The sequence below is a fragment of the Phyllopteryx taeniolatus genome, chromosome 11 (genome assembly GCF_024500385.1).
Source record: "Phyllopteryx taeniolatus isolate TA_2022b chromosome 11, UOR_Ptae_1.2, whole genome shotgun sequence".
Lineage (NCBI taxonomy): Eukaryota > Metazoa > Chordata > Actinopteri > Syngnathiformes > Syngnathidae > Phyllopteryx > Phyllopteryx taeniolatus.
The window spans coordinates 18,889,685-18,913,070 of NC_084512.1; the positions used below are offsets into that span (position 1 = coordinate 18,889,685).

A 23,386-nucleotide genomic window follows, 5' to 3' on the forward strand; every position below is an offset into this window, starting at 1 on the left:
CAGGCCTTAGAGGTTCCGTTCTAGACATTTTTTGGGGGATCTCTTCAGAGTGTATGTGTGTTTTTGCTTTTGGGAAATTTGGCTTTATAAAAAAATATATATATATACATTAAAAAAAAAAGGTGTAAAAGCAGGACAGGAGACTCTTAAATCCACACTCAACACAACTCCCCCAAATCCTGCAAGTGTCCTGTGACAAATGTGCTCATTGGTTGGAGATTTAACTGCAAAAAAAAAAAAAAAAAAAAAAAAAGCCGACTTGCCCCTGTTTTTGAGAGGGGGGGGGGGGGGAGGGATGGGCGCGGGGGTGCTTGTCGTCCCGGGAAGAAAAGCTCTTTTGAGAGGGCCACAATGGCAGATTGGGCCATGGGAGGAGTCCTATCGCGATTAGGCCATTTAATGGCGCGTTTACTTAATTTCTGCATTCACCAGCAACGGTAAACAAAAGGTGGAAATGGCACTCACCGTTTTGGGGGTTTGTTTTTGTCAGCATGTGTGCATCTTACATTGAAACCGCAGGTCACGTGTGAGGCGGTGTACCTATTTGAATGACACACAATGTGACAACATATTTCCCCCCGCCGTGTGTCGCTTAAGCTCCAAAAGGTTTAGGTGAGTTGACCCCCCCCCCCCCCCCCCCCCTTTGCCTGACTGTAACCTGCTTCAGCCATAAACCCGCAGAGATGAGCGCTAAAGCCCCCACAATCCAATAATGATCCAAAATGAACATGTGTTTAGCCACTTATCGGATGGAGAGAGCCACTCAAAATCACGCCAAAACATTTCAATTAAATATTATATTTGATTATTTAGAAAAACAACATAAGATCCTATGATATTCACATATAAAAACATGGTTTGAAGGTGAGGAGGAGGAAGAGGAGGAGGAGGAGAAAGGAAGAGGAGGAGGGTCCACATTGTGATATGCGCAAATGTCACATACATAACAGACAGGCCTTCAGCACGTGAGTGTTTTCAGTTTGGAACAAATATTTTATGTAGGAACACCAAGTCGAGAAAAGTGAGGGAGGAGGGGGTAGAAAATAGGATGAGTGGGTGGGACAGCTGGGCAGCCAGAATTATGTACAAGCATATTTTTACACGTATATTACACAGCGGGAGAATGGTGGCATTGTTTTTGTTTTTTTCTTCTTCAGGTATACATCATCCCATATATAAAAAAAATAAAATAAAATTGCAAAATAAAAATCTGACACATTGTTTTGACCCACACAGGCAGTGACAAAAAAAATAAAATAAAATTGGAAAATAAAAATCTGACACATTGTTTTGACCCACACAGGCAGTGACAAAGGAATATTATTTTATCTCTTTTTTTTTGGGGGGGGGGGGGAGCAAAAAAAATATGAAAACAACAACAAAAAAGGTGCTGATACGACTTGAAATGATTGTCTGGTGAACAAAAAAGAAAAAAAATAGAAAAATGCATCTTGTCCGCGTGACGTCATCACCAAAAAGAAATGGTCCAAAGGTTTTGATTCCCTCTGCTCGATGCAAAAGATTTTCATTTTAAAAAGAAACAAAGAAAAAGGAATATTCATGCAAGTCTAGTTTCGTTGGTGTGTGAGGGGGCGTGAAGAAGAGGAGGAGGACGAGGAAGAGGGTATAGCATGGGTCCTTTTTTGAAAGCGCTTTTAATTAAAAAAAAAAAAAAAACACGTGCTTTATCTCTTTTTATGTAATATTTATAGCAATCGGTCCTTTTTCTTCCTCCATCCAAGTCCTTTTTTTCCTCTCAGGTCCATTTTCCCTGTAAATAATTCTCTTTTTCTTGTGTTTTTTTTTTCTTTTTCTTTTCCCTCCTGTTTTGTTTTGTTTTCTGCGTATCATACGTCGCACTCCGAGTCACTGGAGGTGACGGACAGGATGGAGGTGCCGGTGTCGACCCGCTCCGTCATGCTGGACACGCTGGTGGTGGGACTGGCCGCCGTCGAGGGCGACTCGGCCGAGCTGTGAGGGGTGAGGCCGGCCTCGGAGAGGGACCTCATGCCAGCCGGTCCCATTGCTTGGTGCTGGAGCCTGCAAAGGACAAGGAGGGGGGGGGGGGGGGAGAAAAGCGTGAGTTTTAGCACCCAAAAAGGAGCGAAATGTCAATTAGACTTTTTAGAAGGCACCCCCTTTCACCGCGAGCACCCCTCCTCATCGTGCTCCCCCTTTTTGTGTTTTTGTTTTTTGCAAAAAACAAGCTTTCCCCCCCCCCCCCCCCCTTCAGCTCCCTGCAGCCAAGCATCCACGCCTCTTATCAACCCGCTTTCGGGGGCACAAAACGCGGCACTGCTCGGAGCGAACGTTGCCACGTCTGCTTTTATTCTGCAGTCGAAGCCACAGAAATAACGTCGCCGTGAACGGGTGACGCGGTGCTCGTTGCAATCATCCTAAATGTCGATTTGCAATCCACTCATGATAATAACTCCACCGTGGTGGCAGGCGGGGGATAATAATATCAGCGTGGAAATATATCTGCACCGTTAAGAACGCCTTTCATATGGCTTACAGCTCATCTGCTCGTGTATTCTTCTTCTTGTTTTTTTTTTTAATCAATTACAGCATTTTTTCATTTTTTTTTTTTGTAGTGCAGTGATACCACACTTAATGTTATGAATACAAATGCTTTTAAATATATCAATGACATTTTCTATTATCCCCTGCACGGGATAATCTTAATGTGCAACGATGCAAAGTGACTTTATAAGGCAGCAAAAATGTGTTCGTAACGCGTGAATAAATAATAAAGTGAAATAGAACATTTCCCCCCCACCCCCAAAGAATTCTGATCTATTTGAAAGTCTCGAAAAATGTGTTTGAGCAAGATATTAAACATGAACGCTTTCCCATATTCAAGTATTTTTAAACCCCTTTAGAAATATTTTAAATATGTGAAAATGCGAAAGAAGACGTGAAAGAAGTAACATAGAAATAACAAGAATAAATAAGAGCACGTATTATAGGTTCGTTCTGTGCAAAAAATGGCGATAAAACGAAGTGACAATCCAAAAGTAATTTCCTATTTGATCGTGACTTTCAAAACATGGGTGTCAAAAGACATTTTCAGCGCAAAGCAATTTGAGATGTGATCGTGATTTCCACTTCTAAATTCTCGAATGCGTGTCCGTAATTTGCCGAATTCAAGCGTAATTCGCCAGGAAAAAAAGACGCCGGATGGGGGTCGAATCCGCTCGCGCGACCCTCGCGGACGTTCGCAACTCGGCGGCCGCTTCCGCGCTCCCGTCGGCTCCACCGACCTGTTTTTGGCCGCCGCGGCTCTGTCTCGTTGCCTCCGGTTCTTAAACCAGTTGCCGACCTGTGTGGGAGTGAGTCCGGTGGCTTGCGCCAGTTCCCTTTTCTTGCTGGGGTTCGGATAGGGGTCCTGCAGGTACCACTCCCGCAGCAGGCTCCGCGTCCGCTCCTTGAAACAATGCGTCTTCTGCTCGCCGTCCCAGATGGTCCGAGGCAGCGGGAACTTCTTCCGCACGCGGTACTTGTCCACCGGACCCAGCGGGCGTCCGCGCAGCTTTTCGGCCTCCTGGTAGTGCGCCTCCAGCCACATGGCCTGCAGCTTGCCGTGCGAGTCCTTGGTGAACTTGTGGTTCTCCAGGATGTGGTAGAGGTCCCTGAAGTTGCCCGTGTGGAAGGCCACCACGGCGCGGGCGCGCAGGATGGACTCATGCTTGTTGATGGCCTCGCACGCTCCGGGCGCCACGGGCAGGGACCAGAGGAAGCGACCCAGCCGCTCGATGTCGCCGGTCTCCTCCAGCGTCTCGCAGACGCTCGCCACCTGCTCCGGGGAGAAGTTGAGTGTGGGTAGCTGGAACATGGACGAGTCTTCCGCGGACCTGGCGGCGGGCGCGCTGGTCGCCAGCAGCAGCGGGCGATCAGCGAAGCTGGGCAGGAAGAAATGGGAGGGATAAAGCTCTAAGGGCGAGCGGAAAACCATGGAAATGACCTGAGAGGGAAACCCAAATTATGGAGGAAAAAAAGAGGGGGCGAAAAAGCCGCGGCGAAGTTGCGCCGGAAAAAAAGCAGATCGAATGATTCAATGGCTGTCGCCTAATGACGCCAGCCTCATAATATCTCCCCCCTAAATCCGCCGTTGAGTGTAGCATTGAAACATTTTGTTTCCCTTTTCTATTGGTCTTCTTGGTGTCGCCGCGCCGTTGCCATGGCAGCGCTGCCAATCACTGTCAAGCGTGCCAATCATTAGCCAGTACGTAGCGCGAGGCTTTCACCGCCAGTGCCGCGCGCACGGGGGGTTATCAGGGGCTTCCATCGCCACGGCAACCCCCGCAACCCCCGACCCCCCATCCTCTCTGGCCCGCCCCTCCCTCCCTCCTTTTTATACACACCCGCCTCCATCGCAGCCTATCTGCTGCACGGAATGAGCAATTAGAGGGTGGAATATTTTTGCCATCTTTAACGAGGCGCGATAAAGCAACCAGGGGCGGGGGGGGGGGGGGGGGGGGGAAGAAAAATAGGAGGACGCAGCATGCGGGAGGCGGCAGACGAGGCTTTAAATGAGGCGCACAAGTGGACGATTTGCAACTCGGGACGCTTAGTTTTCTTACAAAAAGAAAAAGAACTGCAATATAGCTGAATCAAGTATTTCTTTTGCGTGTTTTTCTCTCTCTCTCAATTTCTCTTCTCTAAATTTGTTCCGATAGGTGCTGCGGTGGTCCCCGGTGCGGGCTGCGACGCGACGCCGCCTCCCCCTCGCTTCATCCCGGCCGGGACGATCGGCTCGGCCCCTCCTCCCTCCCTCCCTCCTCCTCCCTCCCTCCCTCCCTCCCTCGGTCGCCCCACCCCAGAAACACGAGCACAACTTCAAATCGATATCGAATACGAACGACTCCTGCTCACGCGTGACTATGGTTTGGTTGCCCAAAGTTTTTCGCCCCCTCCCTCTTTTCCTTCCAGCCTGATCTCAAGCTGAGGACGCGATCGGCGTCCACGTCCACGGTCACAGGACTCGGCTTAGCGCTGTAGCCGCGGCGGTGTGATTTTCATGTTTGCGGCTCACATTTCCGACAAGGGGTGTTAAAATCGCGCCGAGGAATAGTGGGCGGCATTGTGATGGGTTCTCGCGGCTCCTGCCGCTGGTTCTGCCGCGCACGATTCGAGACGCCTAATCCGACCTGCAGAAAGCTGACATCGTGATCCTAAGCCGCCTTCGCTGCAAATCATTGTGGAATTCAAAACTTTTCCTTCGCCCTCTCTCTCTTAGATGTGCCGCTGAGCACCGAGTGACCGCCGAGCGTGCGTGCGTAAAAGCAACATCGCGCACGGACATTTACGCACAACGTTGAGGCCATCCGGTTGCACCGGGAGGACATTCGGGTGAGTTTCTCCGTGCTGGGATTCAAACGTCATTGTAATTCCAAGTGGAAGGAGGTGGGTGGGTGTGTGTGTGGGTCGGGGGGTCCGTGGGGTGGAAGTAAAAGGCTGGTATTTTCACGCTGGGATTAAACCCTGCGAGCCTTCTATGCGCCAAATGAAGTTACAAGTGAAGGGCTTAGCGCCGCCACACAGCCCATAATGCAAAGCCCCCTTTACCTGACCGCCTCTCCTGGTGCACCAATTTAGGTGGCCACCATTCAAAGTAAAGCTGCAGGTATTATCTAGCATTATGTTTTAGTGGGGGCACTTTTGTGTGTGTGTGTATAGGGGAGTGGTCGACCCTCGCAGGCAATTCGGAAATCGCTCCGAGAGTGGACAAGAAGTGAAATGTAAAACCTGAATGGAGAAGGGTGCAGGCTGCGGGGGTGGGTGGGTTGGGAGGGGTGGGGTGGGGGGGGGGGGGGGGGGCTCGCAGTGCTAATTCGCATTCTTCTACGCGCCTTTTGTTTACGTTAAGCATGTAATTAACACCCCCCCAAACAAGTTTATTCACCTGCCGCTAATTGTGTGTTTATCCGAAGGCTTGCGCAATGTTCCGAGCAGCAGGGGGGGTTTGGGGGGGGGGGTCTACAGTGTGGGCTGATTTAGTCCTCAATGCACACATGCATGCATTTGTATGGCGTACAACAGCTCTTGTTATTTAACCGCTCTCATTAATCCGACAACATTATAATATTGCTCATCCGACGTGTATTGAGATGTGCCCCCCCCCCCCCCCCCACACACACACACGGTGAACGTGGCCATTAGTTTCTTTTTGTTTTAGCAGTAAGTGCAGGGCAAATAAACAAACGCTCATGTTACGTCACAGAGAGAGAGAGAGAGAGAGAGAGAGAGAGAGAGAGAGAGAGAGAAATGTGTTAACAGACAAGGTGCAAAGTGAAAAGAAGGTGAGTTGTGTTTGTGACCTCTCACCGTGTGTTTGTGCGTGCGTGCAGATGCGGGCACGGGCGCGCGCTCCTCCCTGACGCACACGCGCACAGGGATGTGCGTGCCCGCGTGGCCACGTCGTGCACACGTGGAGCAACACGCGGCGGCGGCAGCGGCAGGGACGGTAAGACACAATTATCCTTTATTTGATTGGAAAAGCTTGAGATATTTCAGTTTTTTCCCCCCCTTGCGTGTAGTTTGTTTGTCGTACAACTTTAAATTTAAATTGCTCGTTTTTCTGTTTGTATTTTGTGGTTTTATCTATCAAGAATGATGTTTATTGTATTTGATTTGGTCTTTCTGGTCCAGTCTGACCCCGAACCGGTGTTGTGTGGACTCGGATCCCGTACAAAATGTGCAAATTCAACAGCGTCACCATGTGAGTATCGCCCAAGATTAACTTAACTTAAAAAAAAAATGTTTATTTGCTGTAAAATGCAATTTATTAAGTTCTGAACGCTTGGTAATGATGACTAATTCGGAAAATACATGTAATTCATTAATTTTGTACGATGCAAGTAAAGTTCAGTTCCAGGTTGTAGCTGTGGAATTTGATTAAATAATATTTCAATAAAAGCACACCAACTCAATTCTGCAACGTTTGTTTTTTTTTTTAATGTGTTGATTCAGCCTTGCCAAATGCCATTCAGCCATTACCACAAGTCAACCTTTATCATCAATCTATATCATTTTTAAAAATCCTCTTTGGCAGGGTTGCTGAATGCTGAAATATTTCTTACTGTGTATAATATACATATTTGTTTACATTTTATCATCCAGAATATGTATTGTTATTATTGTTGTTATTAGTTTGTATGTTATTTTAAATTCGTTAAGCTTTAATTTACATTTCAGGCTTTTTTTCCCCCCTACTTGTCTTCTTTTTTTTTTTTAAATGTAATAAAGTAACCCAAAAATGAGAATATATCAGGATAGCATTTCCCACTGACGCGCCAATCAACCTCAGCGTCGACGTTTTAATGCATAACAATATTTCGAAGAGCTGCAAGAAAAAAATACTTTTATTATTAATATATTTTTTTTTAAAATGAAGTCTAACAGCAGAGTTTGCAACAAAAGTTTCTAACATGTCTGTGGCTCTTTTCTTCTTCCCTCCGCCTCTCCTCATTCTTCTTGTGTATAGTTTGCATTGTGCGCTCTCATTAGGGGCACTTCCTAGTAGGGCCGCGCGCTTGTATCGGAGCTGTCCAATCAGTGTATTTACACGGCTTGTTAGCGACAGTTAATGAGCCCCTCCCCCCCCCCCCCCCCCCCCAAAAAAAAAAAAAAACCTTCTTCAACATTTCCTTGTGTCGACTTCTAATGAAGCTCTGTGCAAAAATGCCTCCAAGTTGGGTTCAATGAGGGATCTTTCTATAGTTTGTGTGTGTGTGTGTGTGTGTGTGGTGGGGAGGGGGGGCTCCTCACTGCGGTGGGCTCTTCTATTTCTACAGGTCTGCAAAGACGAATTTGTACTTTTAGCCTCATAAGTCATTTCCAGAGAGGGTGACGTGTCTTGGGGGCTTTTCTGGGAGGATGAGGAGGAGCAATAGGAGGAGGGGTGGCGGTGGTGGTGTTGTTGGGGGGGGGGGGGGGGGGGCGGGGGGCGCTCGCTTGGCAGCGTGTGTCACCGGCGTGATGGATCCGCCATTGTGCGCTGAATGAGGCTTGACATGCCGGCTTCTTGCCTCTGCAGAAGAAGTTCACGTTAGCGTCTCCCACCAGCACCGTTTTTGTTTTCTTTCGCTTTGTTTCCATTCTACTGATCCATGGTTAGTGACTGATTACGTTGATTGGGGCGAATAGCTCCGAAGCAACTTCACAGTACACTGTGCTAAATAAGTCAAACAGAACAAGCACGCTTCACTTCTTTACTGTATCTTCACCTCTTCCTTTCTCTCGCTTCCCGCCCTCTTCTTTTTCCACTTGTGATCCAGACAGTTTAATAATAATAATAATAATAATAATAATAATAATAATAAGATGGTTTTGACATGTTTACAATTTTTTTTCTAGGGTCACATTCAGGGAGCACGTGGGGGACTTATTTCGTATTGCCATTTGTAATCATAACCATTGGAAATGGCCTTACAATTGAATCTAGGTTAGAGTTTGCATTTTAAGAGTTAATATTAATGAGACTCTTTAAATATAATTATATCAAAGGTGCCCCCCCCCCCCCGCTTTTGGGGCGCCCCCTGGAGGCCACGGCATCCTTAGCACTTGCCTGATGGGCCAGCCAGTTGTGAGCGGCCCATCGCCCCCCAGCGCATCCATTCAGGAGGAGTTTGGCCCTCCCTGAAGTGGCGAGTGGTGGACCCCCCCCCCCCCCCCCCACCCCCCCCCCCGCCCCCCAGCTTCCCATGCATCCTTCCCCTTCTTTTCGTCCGTGGAGACACCACTTAAAATTCAATTAGGCCTCCTCTGTCACTGTAACTCGCAGGTGGCCTTCTGAATTTGCAGACTTCAAATAAAAGAAACAAAATCAATACCTCGAGGTCATTGGTGAGTTTATTTTGACATTGTCCTGATCCTTCCTTAGTCAAGATTCAAAGTCCCTAAGGAAAGAAAATACAAGTAAGAGACAGGCATGAGAAAAGTACAGCAAACTACGATATGCAAAAGAGTGCAATTTGAAGATAAAGTGCAGCAGTTCATTGTTGCAATATTGATTGACCGTTGCATGAAACAATGAAAAGAAGTTGTACAAAGGCACAAGCACTATCTGAAAATCATATCGTGTTTGAAAAAATGTGTTCGAGCAGGTTCATGCCATATATCCCAAATGAACAGCATTGGTCATTATCAAAATTATGAACCCAAATTTGTATTTAATGCTAAAAATAAAAATTCAATCCATCATTATTATTGATGGCCATGAATTGTGATATGTAGCCACAGCGTAACACACTATTTCTTGAGATGTCAAAAATAGTTTTAGTGATATTTAAAAAAAAAAAAAAAAAAAAAAGTGATTTCAGTTTGAAATGGCTCAAGTCTGTTCAAAATCATAAACAAAGATTTTGCTGAAATTGAAAGACAGGCGAACCAATATCATGAGGTCATGTGATGTCATCTTGCACTCGAAATGGAATCACTGAGGAACAGTGCACGAGTATGATGTATTATGGATGCACATGAAAATTCAACATCATATTAATGTAAGCTATATCATGTTGGTATGCAAGAGAAGTATGAATAGTGAATTAGTGCAATAAATCGTCACGGCGTACACACTGTGTGGCCACTCCGCTGCATGCAAATAGGATCAGCGGTCGTCTATAAAAACGTACTATCAGCAAGCTATCGGAGGTTTTGGTGCAGCCGGGGGGCCGGAGGGTGCAGACCTGAGCCCCGCTTGGTGCTCACTCTTCCAGGTAGATGCTCTGATGAGGAGAAAGCCAAGTCAAGACATCAAATAAGTGGCCCCCCCAGCTTCACATATGCTGCTCGGTGTCACTTGTTCCCTCGTGACTTGATATTCTTTTCCGTGTAGCGAGCTGAAGGCAAACTTATCGATTGCGGACTTTGTCATTCGTTAGCATGTGAGCTTCTGCAGTATGAACACGCCAACCGCTTACCTTAAGTCATTTTAGGTTTTAAAAGCAAGTACAAAGTGCTGAACTGTACTTTAAATAGGCCTCTGTAGCGTATGTGCATATGCTTAGAATGATGCATGTTGCAGTGATTTCCAAGGGCTAATGGCTTTGTTTCACTATTTTTGAAATGCTTTTCTGGGCGATAATCTACGCGTGATGTTTGAAGGTATTCCCACTGTTTTTGTTTTGTTAGCAGCTGCATTCAGTTTTGTGTAGGAGGAAGAGAGACAACTTCTAATATATTGATAAATGAATCAGAAGAGAGGTCACGACGATCGGACGCTTCGTTGGTCCTGAGATCGATAACAGATCCAGACGAGGAGGGGTCATAACCCTTGCGTGTTATGTGCTATTCGTTTAACAATATGTTTTGAATGTGCTCGTATTGTTCGCAGTGGCAGAGAAGTTTTCTAATATTTTAGTTGCCACGTACGGCTACACGAGAGGGTCCAAAGATTAAGAGCATTCCATGCAAACTGCAAGCTCAATGAAAAAGATATTGTTCAATTATTACCTTATTTGCTGCAGCATTATTAATAATAATCATCATCATTTTATTTGCAATTAACATTAAATATGCTGTTAATAGACTTGTCCATTCCTGTGTTGCTAGTCATTTTCTGTGATTATTTTGTGATAGTATTATGGGGACGACTTTTGGTACATGTTGTGTGATCCAGACACAAAGTGTATCGGAATAAAACGTTTGTTATTAAAATACATTGTAATCATAGTGAATAATAATAATAATATTAGTAATTGATACTGATTGTGACTGCTAATTCGAATCCATTGCGAATAATAATCACGTCACTTAATATTTAATATAGCAGACTTGAACTTTGTCTCATTTAAGCTTACTGTATTATACAGTATGAGGGAGGGAAAAAAAAACTCCATTACACAGACTTCACACCTTTTATTAACAATAAAAATGAATTTCTGCATCATATGTTTTGCAATAATGCAGTTGCATGTCTGAATTGCAAGGTCATTACTCGTGTGTGTGTGCGCGATAAGTGTTGTTGTCCCACCCACGCACGCGCACCGACTCCCCGCCATCGACAGCATCGTGTTTTCCTCCACGCGTGCACCGTATGAAGCCTGCGTGGATGTGACCCCCAGCGCGAATCCCATTCAGCATAGACGCGGACTTGCCTCATTGACATATTTGGCTTATTATTTATTGCAAGTCTTCATCGGTGGCAGATGTCACGGCGCGGCCGAGGATGTTTACGTGGATTTAAGAAAGGAGCCATTATCCCGCACGCTTATCAAACATTCATGCGTGGCAGCTGCACTTGTGCGGCGTCTCCCGTGGACGGCTCACCACCACCTCCCCCTCCCCCACCTGCACCACCTCCACGGCTCGTCGTCAGGCGCCCACGCGGCCCGTGCGCGACCCTTTTTACACCCCACTTGACTCGTCCTCTTTTAATATTTAACACATAAACAAACTGCCTGTGTGAGCGGAAAACGCCAGACACTTCATTAGGTACACCTGCCAAGCAAAAACGTTGTATCCAAACATAATAATGTCATCAATTGAACAATATGTTTATTATTGTGCTTGTAGTTTGCAAGACAATAGAGGTGTTTCTTAATATTTTGCTTAGAAATAAGAAGCAATGAGAAACAAATTTTACACAATTTAACATGTTTAAAGGCAGAACTTTCGATATATGTATATCATATGTTGTGAGTCTATCAAATTGATACATATGCAATAAAGGCCCATGTATAAATGTAAAAAAAAAATAAAAATATAATAATACTCAAGCCTCATTGGAGGGCTAATTTATTGCACCCAATTAGGCAAGATCCAATTATTTAAAGCAAGTGCCCAGCAGAGCCCATACAAACAACCAGAAATGACCAATATTATGATAATTATCATTAATAAATAAAATAAAAGGACTAAACATTTTACTTAAGCTTCACATTATCAGGTGTAGAGGCCGATACATTTTTCGGGATACCCACCATATGTGATCCCCACTCAATAGGCCTCAAAATATTTTTCTTCTTTATTATTTTCATTAAACGAGAAAATAACATTATTATTATTAATCCAGTAAGGGGAAATACTATGAATTATTCCTCTTATTTGTTATTTTTAAATCCTAACTTATATGATTAAATAATTTAATTAAACATTCATTAAGGGTTTCAAAGTTTGAGACATTATACTACTACAATTAATAATAATAATTATTATTATTATGAGTAGTAGTAGTGGCGGTAGTATTGTCATTATTGTTCTTATTATATTACTGCTTGCCTTTTATTTATTATTTTCTTTAAAAGAAGAAAGAGCACTTAAATCGCATTGTCGTTAATATTTGTGATTTTCTCCATCCAGGTCATTCATTTTGATTTCCATTATTAAATAAATAATAATAATAATAATAATTAAAAAAAAGTTCCAGATATATGTTTGCAGCATCATACTGCGTCTGTCTGCGAATGATTGTTGGGGTCGCCCCTTCGCCTTGTGAACGTCGTGCAGAGCCAATGGGAAGTCGTCGCAAGGTGAGGTGACGGCGAGGTTCAAGCGAGACGTCCACGACTCCTATGTGACCTCCCCCCAAAACCCCCCAAACAACCCCAACAAGTGGCCTTCCTTCCTATACAGGAGGATGTGTGACCCCCCCCTCACAGGAAGCCAAGCAGCATCCCCACGTCACGCAGGACCAGGGAGCTCAGCACTTGACATCCCTGAGAAATCTTTTGTTTGTTGCTTCTATTTTTAGCCTGCATGGCATGCAACCTGCTGCCGCTCACCCTCAACGTTTTATCATTCATAACAAAGAGTAGAGTACTTGTATTACTAGTGAAAATGATTGCATTATGGATTGAAAAATAAAACTAAAATGTGCTCCGTTAAAGATGATAAAAATCATGCATAAAAACTCTGATTTTGTGTGACGGCACATTTTGTCATGTGTGAGACACTTTATAAAAGTAGATCAATATTCGATTGTTGCACTTTTTTATAAGGTTGACTTGCTTGGATTCTTAATCAAGAGTTTCAAACAATTTCATTCACAGCAAATATGAATCTGCTTTAATAGTGCGTAAGACAAAACGTGCGTGAAGCCCTTATTTGAAATAAGTATATTCTAAATGCATTGGTTTAATAAAAGCATAAAAACGTTTATATGGGGAATAATCATTTGGAAAATGCTTCTACAGAATAATCATGTCAATGTAACGCTTAACTTGACCTGGTTAAAAACAACCTGATTGATTTCGACTTTGCTAAAGCGTGCAAGTGGAAGGCTCGACACTTCATCTAAGAGACTGTTGCCGTGCCTCGGTAGGCGCTGCTGTTTTGGGTCGCAACAGAGTTCAAATGGTCTCAGTGGTCACCTCTTGGACGTCCAGGATAATGCCACTTGGCACTTGGTATATTTTCCATTATGTGAAAGGGGAGGCGTCTATTTGAGGGAGGCATTTATTTCTTTGTCTTGGGTGGATGACGCATTTGGCGAGCGATTGGAGCACAGTGCCTATTCGAGGAACCCTCACTATTTCCTTCACATTTTTAATGGTCGCATGCTATAAAAATCCAAATTTCTCCACTGTTTTATGCAGACCATATATGTCAAAATGAGTCTGTGACCCGGTTTGAGTTTGACATCTGCAGTTTGTCGATTGTATGCAATCGCCAATGAAAGACAAAAAGCAGAGAAATGAGCCCATCAGTTTCAGGCGTGGTTGTGACGTAGTTACATTACTTATTATTCGAGTACTTGTTTCTAGTTGGCACCAGCCGCTCAACTCAACATTGGAAAATGGCTGAACGACAACACAAATTATGCAAGAGTAAAACTTGCTCTTTGCATCACCTGCCCACCCCAGAGGAGTTGAGAAATAAAATTGCAACAAATTCAATTTAGTTTTGGAGAAATTCTCAAACATTTGGGAACCAGAATTGTGTTGTGTTCAGTACATTTCGTGAACGATGACGTTGTGAACTTTGGGGAGTACAGCAAAACCTGGAGTTGTGCCATCACGCAAGCCTGCTACCCTGATTACTTTTATGTACACAAGGATATTTTGTTCTAAAAGCATATGGAATATTTAACTGCATCATATCATCAGCACATTTGGACAAGGCTAGCATGAACAGTCAATGTAGCATCTCCAGCTAGAAGAAGTAGCTATTAGTTTCAAGTCAGATTAGGCTATATCTCGGCAGCTATTGTGATTACTGTTGCGACAACGCACCATCAGTAAGGTAAAACTAACCTGTCTTGTGACAGTCTACCAAAGCTGTTTTCGATATGCAAATTCACTGCCATTGACGGCTATAGAAGTCAAATATCCATGTTAACTGGAACGGCTGGCAGTGAATGACTTAAGGAGAACAGTCATCCAATCAGAGCAAAGCTAATCTACATATAGGATAATAATACATTTCATCTACCAGGCACTAAAGTAAGGGTTTGCACTTTTCAAACTACTAGCAAGATTTAAATGTAGCTCCACACTCAGTCTCCGCCCCCACCCCTTTGCATCTCTGCCCAATGAAACGCCGCCCCCCCCAACTCAATGAACAAGACCCCGACACTCGCCTGGCCGCCTCAGAGTGCACATCCATCGGCCGCGAGCACGGAGACGGCCCGCTGGAATTGGCCTCAAAAAAGGACAGTCCACAAAAAAAAAATACAAAATAAAAAATCAAATAAAAGATTGAAAAAAATATAAAATGAAAGCTTGACAACAGTAGGTCACGGCACCTGTCTCTGCAGCCTCTGATTGGCAATTCTTGTCACGCTGTGGACAAATGTACAGAATAAATAAATAAATTAATTAATTAGAGGCATAAAATGGAGCCAGAAAGGTTAATATTTTTCAAAATATCATTTTAACAATATTCTACTGTCAGTGGTGTTGTTTCTCTTCAAACTGCAAACCCTTCCCTTTAATGAACGGCAGTGGTGAACGGTCAGGGCCAGCAAGGCCTTCTTTGCTGGCCCAAACATTATCAGAAGCACTGACCTACATTTACAACCTACATTCGAATATTTGCTGAATGCACTTTATTTATTTATTTATTATTTATTCCCAAGTCTGCTGTCTTCATCTTGTAGTGTTTCTATTGACTGCGCTGCTTCCAGTACGTGTATGCGAATGTTAGATTTGTTGTCCAATCCGATTTCGGCCGTTGCCATGTCAATCTAATCTGCCCATGGGCTTCTAAATCAGTAGTGCTGGCCAATATTACGCCAACTATTTTAGCCATGGAACTGTTTCTTTAACCAATCACATTTCAAATTCCTCCTCACAGGGCCAGAGCGCTGGCCCTTTGATGGCAGCATCTGATTGGTTGGTCAGCGCAAAACTTGTGACAACCGACTTCAGGCAGCAAAACACACCTGGAGAAATCTGCATAAATGAATACATTTAATAATCTCCATCTCTGGTGAGTATGATGTACATTAAGTTATATAATTTGTGTATGTTTTTGTCACTTATTAGCTACAGTAATAATATTGATTCTGAACTGCTCCAAATGATGTTCATGGCACAATTAATTGTCTGTACATTTTTGTATGCCACTGATGGCTTTCTAAAATATCGACTTACTAAAAGTTGTGTTAAGTCGGACCAGGTACCAAATGTACACACACACACACACACACACAGACAAAATATGAAACTCCAGCAGCAGAGTCCCACTGGTGTCGCTCTCTCAATCAAATTCACTAAAGCCTGGGCCAATCATTTTTACACTTTTTATTCATAAGGCGATATTGGGACTACCACCTTCATACATTTGTACCTTCATTACTCTGAGAAAAGCTGTATCTTATCCACCATATTCCTTGTGGCGCTCATGGCCAAAGTATTATGGGCGTGACTTGGCTGATAGTGTATAGTATAGCATATAGTATAGTATAGTATACAGACTTGTTCTTCCACACCAAACTCATTCATACACGCTTTGCTTTTGGAAGAGAAAAACTGTTCCCCAAAAGTTGGAATGGTCCCAAAAGGTCTTGTTTTTGGGACTAATCCAACGTCTTCACGATTAATCAACTGATTCAGAAAAAGTATGTGTCAAAGTTTTTGTGTAGCTATCCCTTTTTTAACCATGGAAAATACAAAAAGTATCCCTGGAATTGCGTTACGAGTAGATTGCATCCAAACATTGCAGTAACACACACGGCATTCATTAATTCATTCACACCTTGAGTTGTAATGTGAGAAAACGCCGATTTTTTTTTTACATTATGCGGTTGCCAACCACGGCGAGAGCACTTAACTAAGCTATGGTGCTGACGCATGCCGTTGCCTTGACGAACAATCAGCGGTAAAACACACCATGTACTTGGACCATGTTGAAAATTAGATGCACGCACACATACGCGTCCCCGCACACACACCCACACACACACAAATTACTTTTGCTGCGGGTAAGTGGTTTCTTTTATGACACTGGATGCCCTAATCCCCATTTTTTTTTTTTTTTTTTTTACTGAATACATATTTCATTTAGGATTAGCACAACAACCGATACGCTTGTTTTCAGAATATTTCGCCATACGTTGCATAATATTACCTTGGCCCAAATGCATTCATAATAATAATAAAGTCCCTTGTATTGTTTAATCTGTGTTCTCTGTTCTCTTATTACTCATGCAGAGTGTATTCACCATCTAAGATCATTTTGTTGCTTGACGACTTTGAATGAAAACAAGCTGATGAACCTCACCCAACATAAACAGGCCGAAATAGAAGGCAAGCAATGCTAATGGGTTGGGTTGCCGTTGCTTGGACTTTGCGACTAGCCAAGCAGCTTCTACTTGTGGAAGCGCAGCCTAGAGTGTGGCAAAAAAAAAATAAAAAAAAAAAATAAATAAAAATAAAAAAACACGCACCCACTAACACATTTATTCATAACTGTTAAATTTGTGTGCTGATCCATGCCTGTGGTGCATGCAGTAGACAAATGGACAAACACAAATACACCCTTCAACTTCACCAAGCAATCAAGTATGTGCCACTTATCAAAAGCTACGCAATTAGCGAGAGCTAATGTGTGCATCCAACAAAACTCCATGCAGCTCTGATTAGCTTTTAGCCTTGACGATTGAGTGTTGTAGTGTAGTGTTTCAGAAAGTGCAGTCTGGCCATGGCTTGAAAATGGCGACTCTTAGCCCAGCTTAGATGACAAGTCATGAGCGGAGAAACTCGGCATGGGTTTTCCTTGACTAAATCGGGACTAAAACTGACATATACAAGTGACTAAAATGTGACTAAAACCTTTTCCTCCAAAAGACTAAAAACTAAGATAAAAACTTAGATGGTAGCTAGAAACAATACTGCTTGAAACCCTAATTTGTTACAATTACCATCATTTGAAGCCCTAATTTGCTTATTTTCTTCCATTTTTACTTCATCTATGTATAAGGGCCATACGTCCCAATACATTTGTCCACATGTTCCCGAGGTGTAAAAGTCAAACGGATCAGAAAAACAGAATATTTGAGTGACAGGCCATTGCGCCCCTAAATATCCAATGGTTTACTCAGTCTTCCTTTCTGAGCGTCTTTAGGTTGAGCGAGAAGGAGAACAGGCAGGATTATCTCATTGGTGGGGGGTGTTTTATGAGATTGTACAACTTGGTTGGGAGCGTCTCGGGTGGCTTCATTGCTCAAGCATGCAGAAGTGACCCAGCCTTAGTTCTTAGTAATGTCTCGCTATACAGGTGCAGCAGTAACTCCTCCCCCTCCTTCCTGCAGTCAGCGTGTCGCTGGGAGAGGCGATTAAAGTGGCAGCAAATGGCTTCATGGGTGACATTTGCTGACATTCAAGAAAGTGCATTTATCAGCGTAGTACAATTCACCTTGGTGAATGAAGTCCATTTACGCCGCAGTGATGGCGGTCGAGCTCTTCCTTCCTGGCCTAAGTGTAGGCCACGTGCACACGAGTGGGGAGGGGGTGGTGGGGGGGTTGGCACGGCGACGTGGCGTATGCTTTCTTAGCCACTCTCAAATGTCACAGCGGAGAAATGGGGAGAGAGAAAAAAAAAAACAATCTTTAATGGGCTAAGTGTAGCCTTTTCCAGTGGTGACTTGCCAGGTAATGAGAAATCTCCAGCGGCCTCCTCAAAGGCTACACCACTAATCACCCCATGAAACAATCTGAGCCGGCAATAGCGTGTAAAAGTCTCACATTCTCCTCCTCGCAGAATATGTTTAGCCTGGTCATTATTGTCGAAGCCCACATCATTCGCAACATGACACCTCCTTTTATAAGTGGTGCAAATTTCATGTAAGTGAAGGCATCGTTGACACTATGGCAACAAGGCAGCAAATCCTGTTGACCCGCAACGCTCCTCGAAGAAACGCTTCCAATGGTCTACGGATGAGGTGTGTCAGAAAAGTTCCGGGACTGGTGTCACAAAAGCTTGATTTTAAATCCAAACTACAAAATGTATAATGTTCATCCTTTGAAGGATTCCCACTGGAATCTAACACACTTTCTGCCACAGCTGCATGCACTCTTTTCTGGGATCGCAGCTCTGTCGTCACGGCCATCTTGATTTCATCCACGTCTTAAAAACAGGTTCCTTTGATGACCCCATTGAGCTTGGGAAAGAGGAAAAGAAATCACACGGAAAAAGGTCGGGTGAGTAGGGAGGTCGCTCCAGAACGGCGATGCTCTTCTCGGCCAGGAACTGTCAGATGCTCAGGGCAATTTGAGCAGGCGCGTGGTCATAGTAAAGCCGCCACGACTCGTCCTGCCTCAATCTTTGCGTCTTTTCGCGTACTCACTGAACGAAGCAAATGGCGCAGGATCTCTAGAAACTCCTAGTTTGTGGTTTGGGTTTGAAATATATCTTTTGTCTTTTATATTTATCTTTTATATCTTATCATTTCGGACACACTTGCTAAAAACGGACTCGACAACCCTAAATTGGTTTCTTGGAAAACTAGAGAAAATAAATGTTGTACGATGCTGCTTTAGGTGTTTTTAATGCATTTTTAAGTCGTTTGGCATTTGTCAATGAACTTCACTTCATTAAACACAATTATACAACCAGTTGAGGCAATACATCTTGTGGTTTAAAGTCCGACAAGTCCTCATACCCGAGCAACACGGCACATGTAGCTACAACGAGGACGCCAGACAGAAAACTGGCGCCGCCTGTTCCCCTGTCACGTTAACATGACAGACACTGTGTCTGAGTCTGAGCATAGCTAAGCTGTATCACATTACAATAAAGGTACGCTTATGAACGTGTTAATAACTGCTTATGAACAATGACTTTTGAAAAGACTCATGTAACGCATAATATTCATGGCTGATCGGTAATACAACTCTCGAATAAAAGCAAAAGAAGAAAAGTAGAAAATGTAGAAAATGGAAATAAGGAACTGGAGCACATCATATGAAGGTTTCATAAAGAAGAAATACAATAATGCAACAAAGTGAAAAAAGAAGAAAACCTAAACTGACATCCTAACCCTATCTTTAAACCCTAACATTGTCTTGAAACCCAGCTTTGAAATCCAAAACCATGTTTGAAATGCTAAGAATTGAAACCCTTAATTAAAACCATAAACCTGACTTGAAACCATAACCCATATTTGAAACCTTAACCCTTGCGTGAACATCTAAGTTGAAACCCTGAATTGAAACCCTCACTCTCACTTAAAACCTTAATTTGAAAACCTAACCCTTGTTTGAAACCCTACTTTAAAACCCTAACCTGTGTATGAAACTCTTACCCAGGGCAAAACCCAAACATGAAACCCTAACCCTGGCTTGAAAACACTAATTTGAAAACCTAAACCTAGTTTGAAACCCTAACCTTGTCTTGAAACCCTACTTTTAATCACTAACTTATGTTTGAAAACCTAAATCACGCTTTAAACCCTAACTCAAAACCCAAATCTTGCCTTGAAACCCTAACTTTGTCTTCAAACACAAATTTAGAACATAACCTGGCATGAAATCTTACTTTGAAACCAACCCTACCCCATGTTTGAAGCCAAAATCCAGGCTTAGTACCCTAATTTGAAATGCTAACTTACCCTAACTCTCTCTTTAAACCCGAACTTGAATCCTTAACCCTGTCCTTAAATACCAATTTGAAACGCTAACCCAAGTTTGCAACCCCAACCTTAGCTGAAAACCCTAAATTGAAACCCTAATCTGTGTTTGAAAACCTAACCCAGGCATGAAACCCTTCAAATGTTAACATAGAACCATAACCTGGCTTGAAACCCTACTTTTTGAAACCCTTTCCATGGGCAAGTATCGATACCAGGTATTGGTATCAGGCCGATACTGGACGTATTTCAAGGTATCCGGTACTTGTTAAGGCTGTTGATACCAGCCACCGATACTGGAACAACAACAAAAAATCTGACAGAGTAAGTCCTCCTTACCTGTAGTTGGCGCTATACTGCGACTGTTTGACACATCGGCGAATCATCATGTGCCTTAGAAAGAAAGTCCATCCATCCATCCATTTTCTGAGCCGCTTATCCTCACGAGGGTCGCGGGAGTGCTGGAGCCTATCCCAGCTATCATCGGGCAGGAGGCGGGGTCCACCCTGAACTGGTTGCCAGCCAATCGCAGGGCACACATAAACAAACAACCATTCGCACTCACATTCACACCTACGGGCAATTTAGAGTCTTCAAAGAACCTACCATGCATGTTTTTGGGATGTGGGAGGAAACCGGAGTGCCCGGAGAAAACCCACGGAGGCACGGGGAGAACATGCAAACTCCACACAGGCGGGGCCGGGGCTTGAACCCTGGTCCTCAGAACTGTGAGGCAGACGCTCTAACCAGTTGAACACCATGCCGCAAGAAAGAAAGTCTTTGTTCATGATCATCTGTCAATGTGTTAATTGAAATTTTATGTATCAAAAGTACTAGTGGTATCCGTACTTGTTATCGGTGCATATTCAAGAGTTAAGTCTCGTGTTGGTATCCGTCTGAAAAAAAAGTCGTATCGAACATCCCTAGGTGAAACCTAAAACTAGTTTGAAACCCAAATTTGAAAACCATAACCCTGGCATGAACATCATTGGTGGCACCAAAGACATTTAAAATTTCTCTGCAATGTTTTAATCTCTATAAGCTAGTAGCGCGTTCGGTTCAAGCCACCAAAAATGGTTCCTCGCTACCGTAACTGTCATGTTGGCGGCTGCAACGACGACAACAACAACAACAACTCAAGAGTGCGGATTACCATGACATTTGTTCCTGGCAGGGATCACCCGTGCCCGCAGATGACTGACAGTGAGCCGTGTTATGTGACGTGCGTACGACAGATCAAAAAACATGCGGCTCAGCCTCGGTGGGGAAACAAAACAAAATGAAAGACGACGCTATTAATAAGGCGAAGATCCTTTTTCATCATATACGCTATCCACATGAGGCAGACATGTTTGGATGTGTAGACTTCTACACACACACACATACCTGCGAGTGTTGGTTGCAAATAATATTACATCCCCGCAGGCAAAATGTTAAGACCAAGCGGATGTGTCGGGAGGAAACGGATTGACAGACTTGACCTTTTTGTGGAATCCTACTGTAAATTTCATCCGCAGTTTCTATACTTTTATCTTTTATTGAAGAAACCGGCTGCACCACGTCGCAGAAAACGGAAGCAACTACACGTGCACTGAGTGTCGTTTGAGTGACATTTTGCCATTCCAACTGCAGAAATCTCCAGAATCTCCAGCTCTAATTTTAGATCATAAAAGATGATTGCATCATTCGAAAATAATTCATCATAATAGAAAGCAATATAATGGAGTCATTTGGAGTATTTCGCCTCACAATATTGATAAGCACGTTTGAGAAATTCATGAGTAAAGCCTTAAATGTGCCACAATACCCAGCAGGAATAAAAACAAGAAAATCGTTCTGCCTGGATAAACAGCATCAACAAAATACAAGTCACGTTGTTTGCGAGCACTGCTTATCATATTGGCAATATTTGTGGTGTTTTGCATACAGAACAACACAGACAAGGCTTAAGAGTCTATAAATGTACTTTTACACTTTGTTTCAAACGATTACGCATGTAGAATTTCAGTTAAATACACATCGTTTTTCTGGAGATGTTTTAGCATATGTTGTTTTTCTTCTGAAATAAATCTAAGACAGGTTTGATAATTAGTTTCCCAGATGAGACTAGTGAAATGAAAATTACTAAAGGAAGATGTCGGCATTGAGTGACAAGCCCCGAATCCAACTCAAAAGGAGAAAGATTTACAATGGGCTCAGAAATACTATTTTCCAAAGAATTGTGCTCGGTACTTTGGATATTCAAGATGGGTGGATGGTGGTCTGGACGGTTGGTGGATGGTTACCATGTTCCAGCCAGGCTGTCTCGTCAGCAAGCAGGTGGCGGTGTGATGACAAAGATGCTAAGCCCCTTTAGGGTTCCCGAAGAAGAAGTCCAAATGAAACTGACCATTTTCTACCATGCTCGAAAAAGAAGAACGAGAGTGAGAAATAGTTCTCATAAGACAATGCTGTAAAAAACAAAACAACAACAACAACAACAAAAACATACAGGTAGCAGCTTTAGCTGCTATGTGTGTAAAGGGAGAAAAAAAAAATATCGTTGTGGCCACCATCATTCTCTGACTCCAACCCTATTGAGATATTGTGGTGCAGGGTTAGGAATATCTATGATGGTGGACAAAATGGAGCATCTATCACACACATGCACACACGCACACATGCACACGCACGCACGCACGCACGCACACACACACACACACACACACACACACACTAAATGTACAGTATATTAAGTTGTTTGGCATTTATAGAAGAAGCGTGTGGTTTATAAGTCAACCTTTTCTCCTTCTGCTTGTGTTCAGTTTTTTTTTTCATCTCTTTTCATGGCGCTCGGCCTCTTTATTGATAAGAAGTTGTCGCTCCATTCAGGGGGAACACGGTCTGCCCAACAAAGACTTGAAAATGGGCGACAACCTTTGGGGTCATTCGAGAGAAACAGCAGTTGTGGGTTTCTGACACCCAGGCAGGTCTATGAGAAAATGAGGGACGTAGGTCTCGCAGGGATGAGTGTGTGTGTGTGTGTGTGTGGGGGGGGGGGGGGGGGGGGGGGGTCTCTTACTGTGCGACATGGGGTCTGTCAGCGAGTCGTCTCCAGGAGTGAGACTGTGTATGTGTGTGTGTGTGGAGATGTATCAGAAAAGGCCACAGAATGTCTTCCACACATTCCCCAGGCAGCCCAACCATGTAGTGCTTTTCTGTGTTTTAATCTAGGACACATATATGTGTGTGTGTGTGTGTGAGACTTTGCCAAAATGTCAGCTCTGGACAAAAACACATCGTATTATTTCCAAAAACAGGTCTCTTATACAGCTGAAAAAGCACAGCCTACACAACAAAAATGCAATACCGTGTGCGTGTGTGTGTGTGTTTGTG

General features: G+C 43.5%; 1 protein-coding gene and 1 long non-coding RNA gene across 10 annotated transcripts in view; one reads left to right on the forward strand and one right to left on the reverse strand.

The window, feature by feature from the left end:
* Positions 1-668: 668 nt before the first annotated feature.
* Positions 669-4,335, reverse strand: six3a (SIX homeobox 3a). 2 transcript variants are annotated; one of them, XM_061790459.1, is made up of 2 exons: positions 3,323-4,335; positions 669-2,040 (listed from the first exon to the last, which is right to left on the reverse strand). In XM_061790459.1, the coding sequence occupies exons 1-2, from the start codon at positions 3,953-3,955 to the stop codon at positions 1,867-1,869; spliced, it is 807 nt and encodes a 268-aa protein (XP_061646443.1). In that variant the 5' UTR covers positions 3,956-4,335; the 3' UTR covers positions 669-1,866. The 2 variants fall into 2 exon arrangements, with proteins under 2 accessions (XP_061646443.1, XP_061646442.1); XM_061790458.1 differs by having other exon boundaries at positions 675-2,040; positions 3,264-4,333.
* A 63-nt stretch (positions 4,336-4,398) lies between these two features.
* The window catches only part of LOC133485972 (uncharacterized), a 29,138-nt gene continuing 10,150 nt past the window's right edge, over positions 4,399-23,386 (forward strand). For 2 of the 8 annotated variants that reach the window (XR_009790870.1, XR_009790871.1), the window contains exons 1-4: positions 4,399-5,352; positions 6,351-6,466; positions 6,652-6,721; positions 15,238-15,372. This is a non-coding gene — a long non-coding RNA (uncharacterized LOC133485972). Of the gene's footprint in view, positions 5,353-6,350; positions 6,467-6,651; positions 6,933-12,364; positions 12,860-15,237; positions 16,563-23,386 lie in introns of those variants that run through there. The other 6 variants (XR_009790867.1, XR_009790868.1, XR_009790866.1 and 3 more) reach the window with 6 other exon arrangements.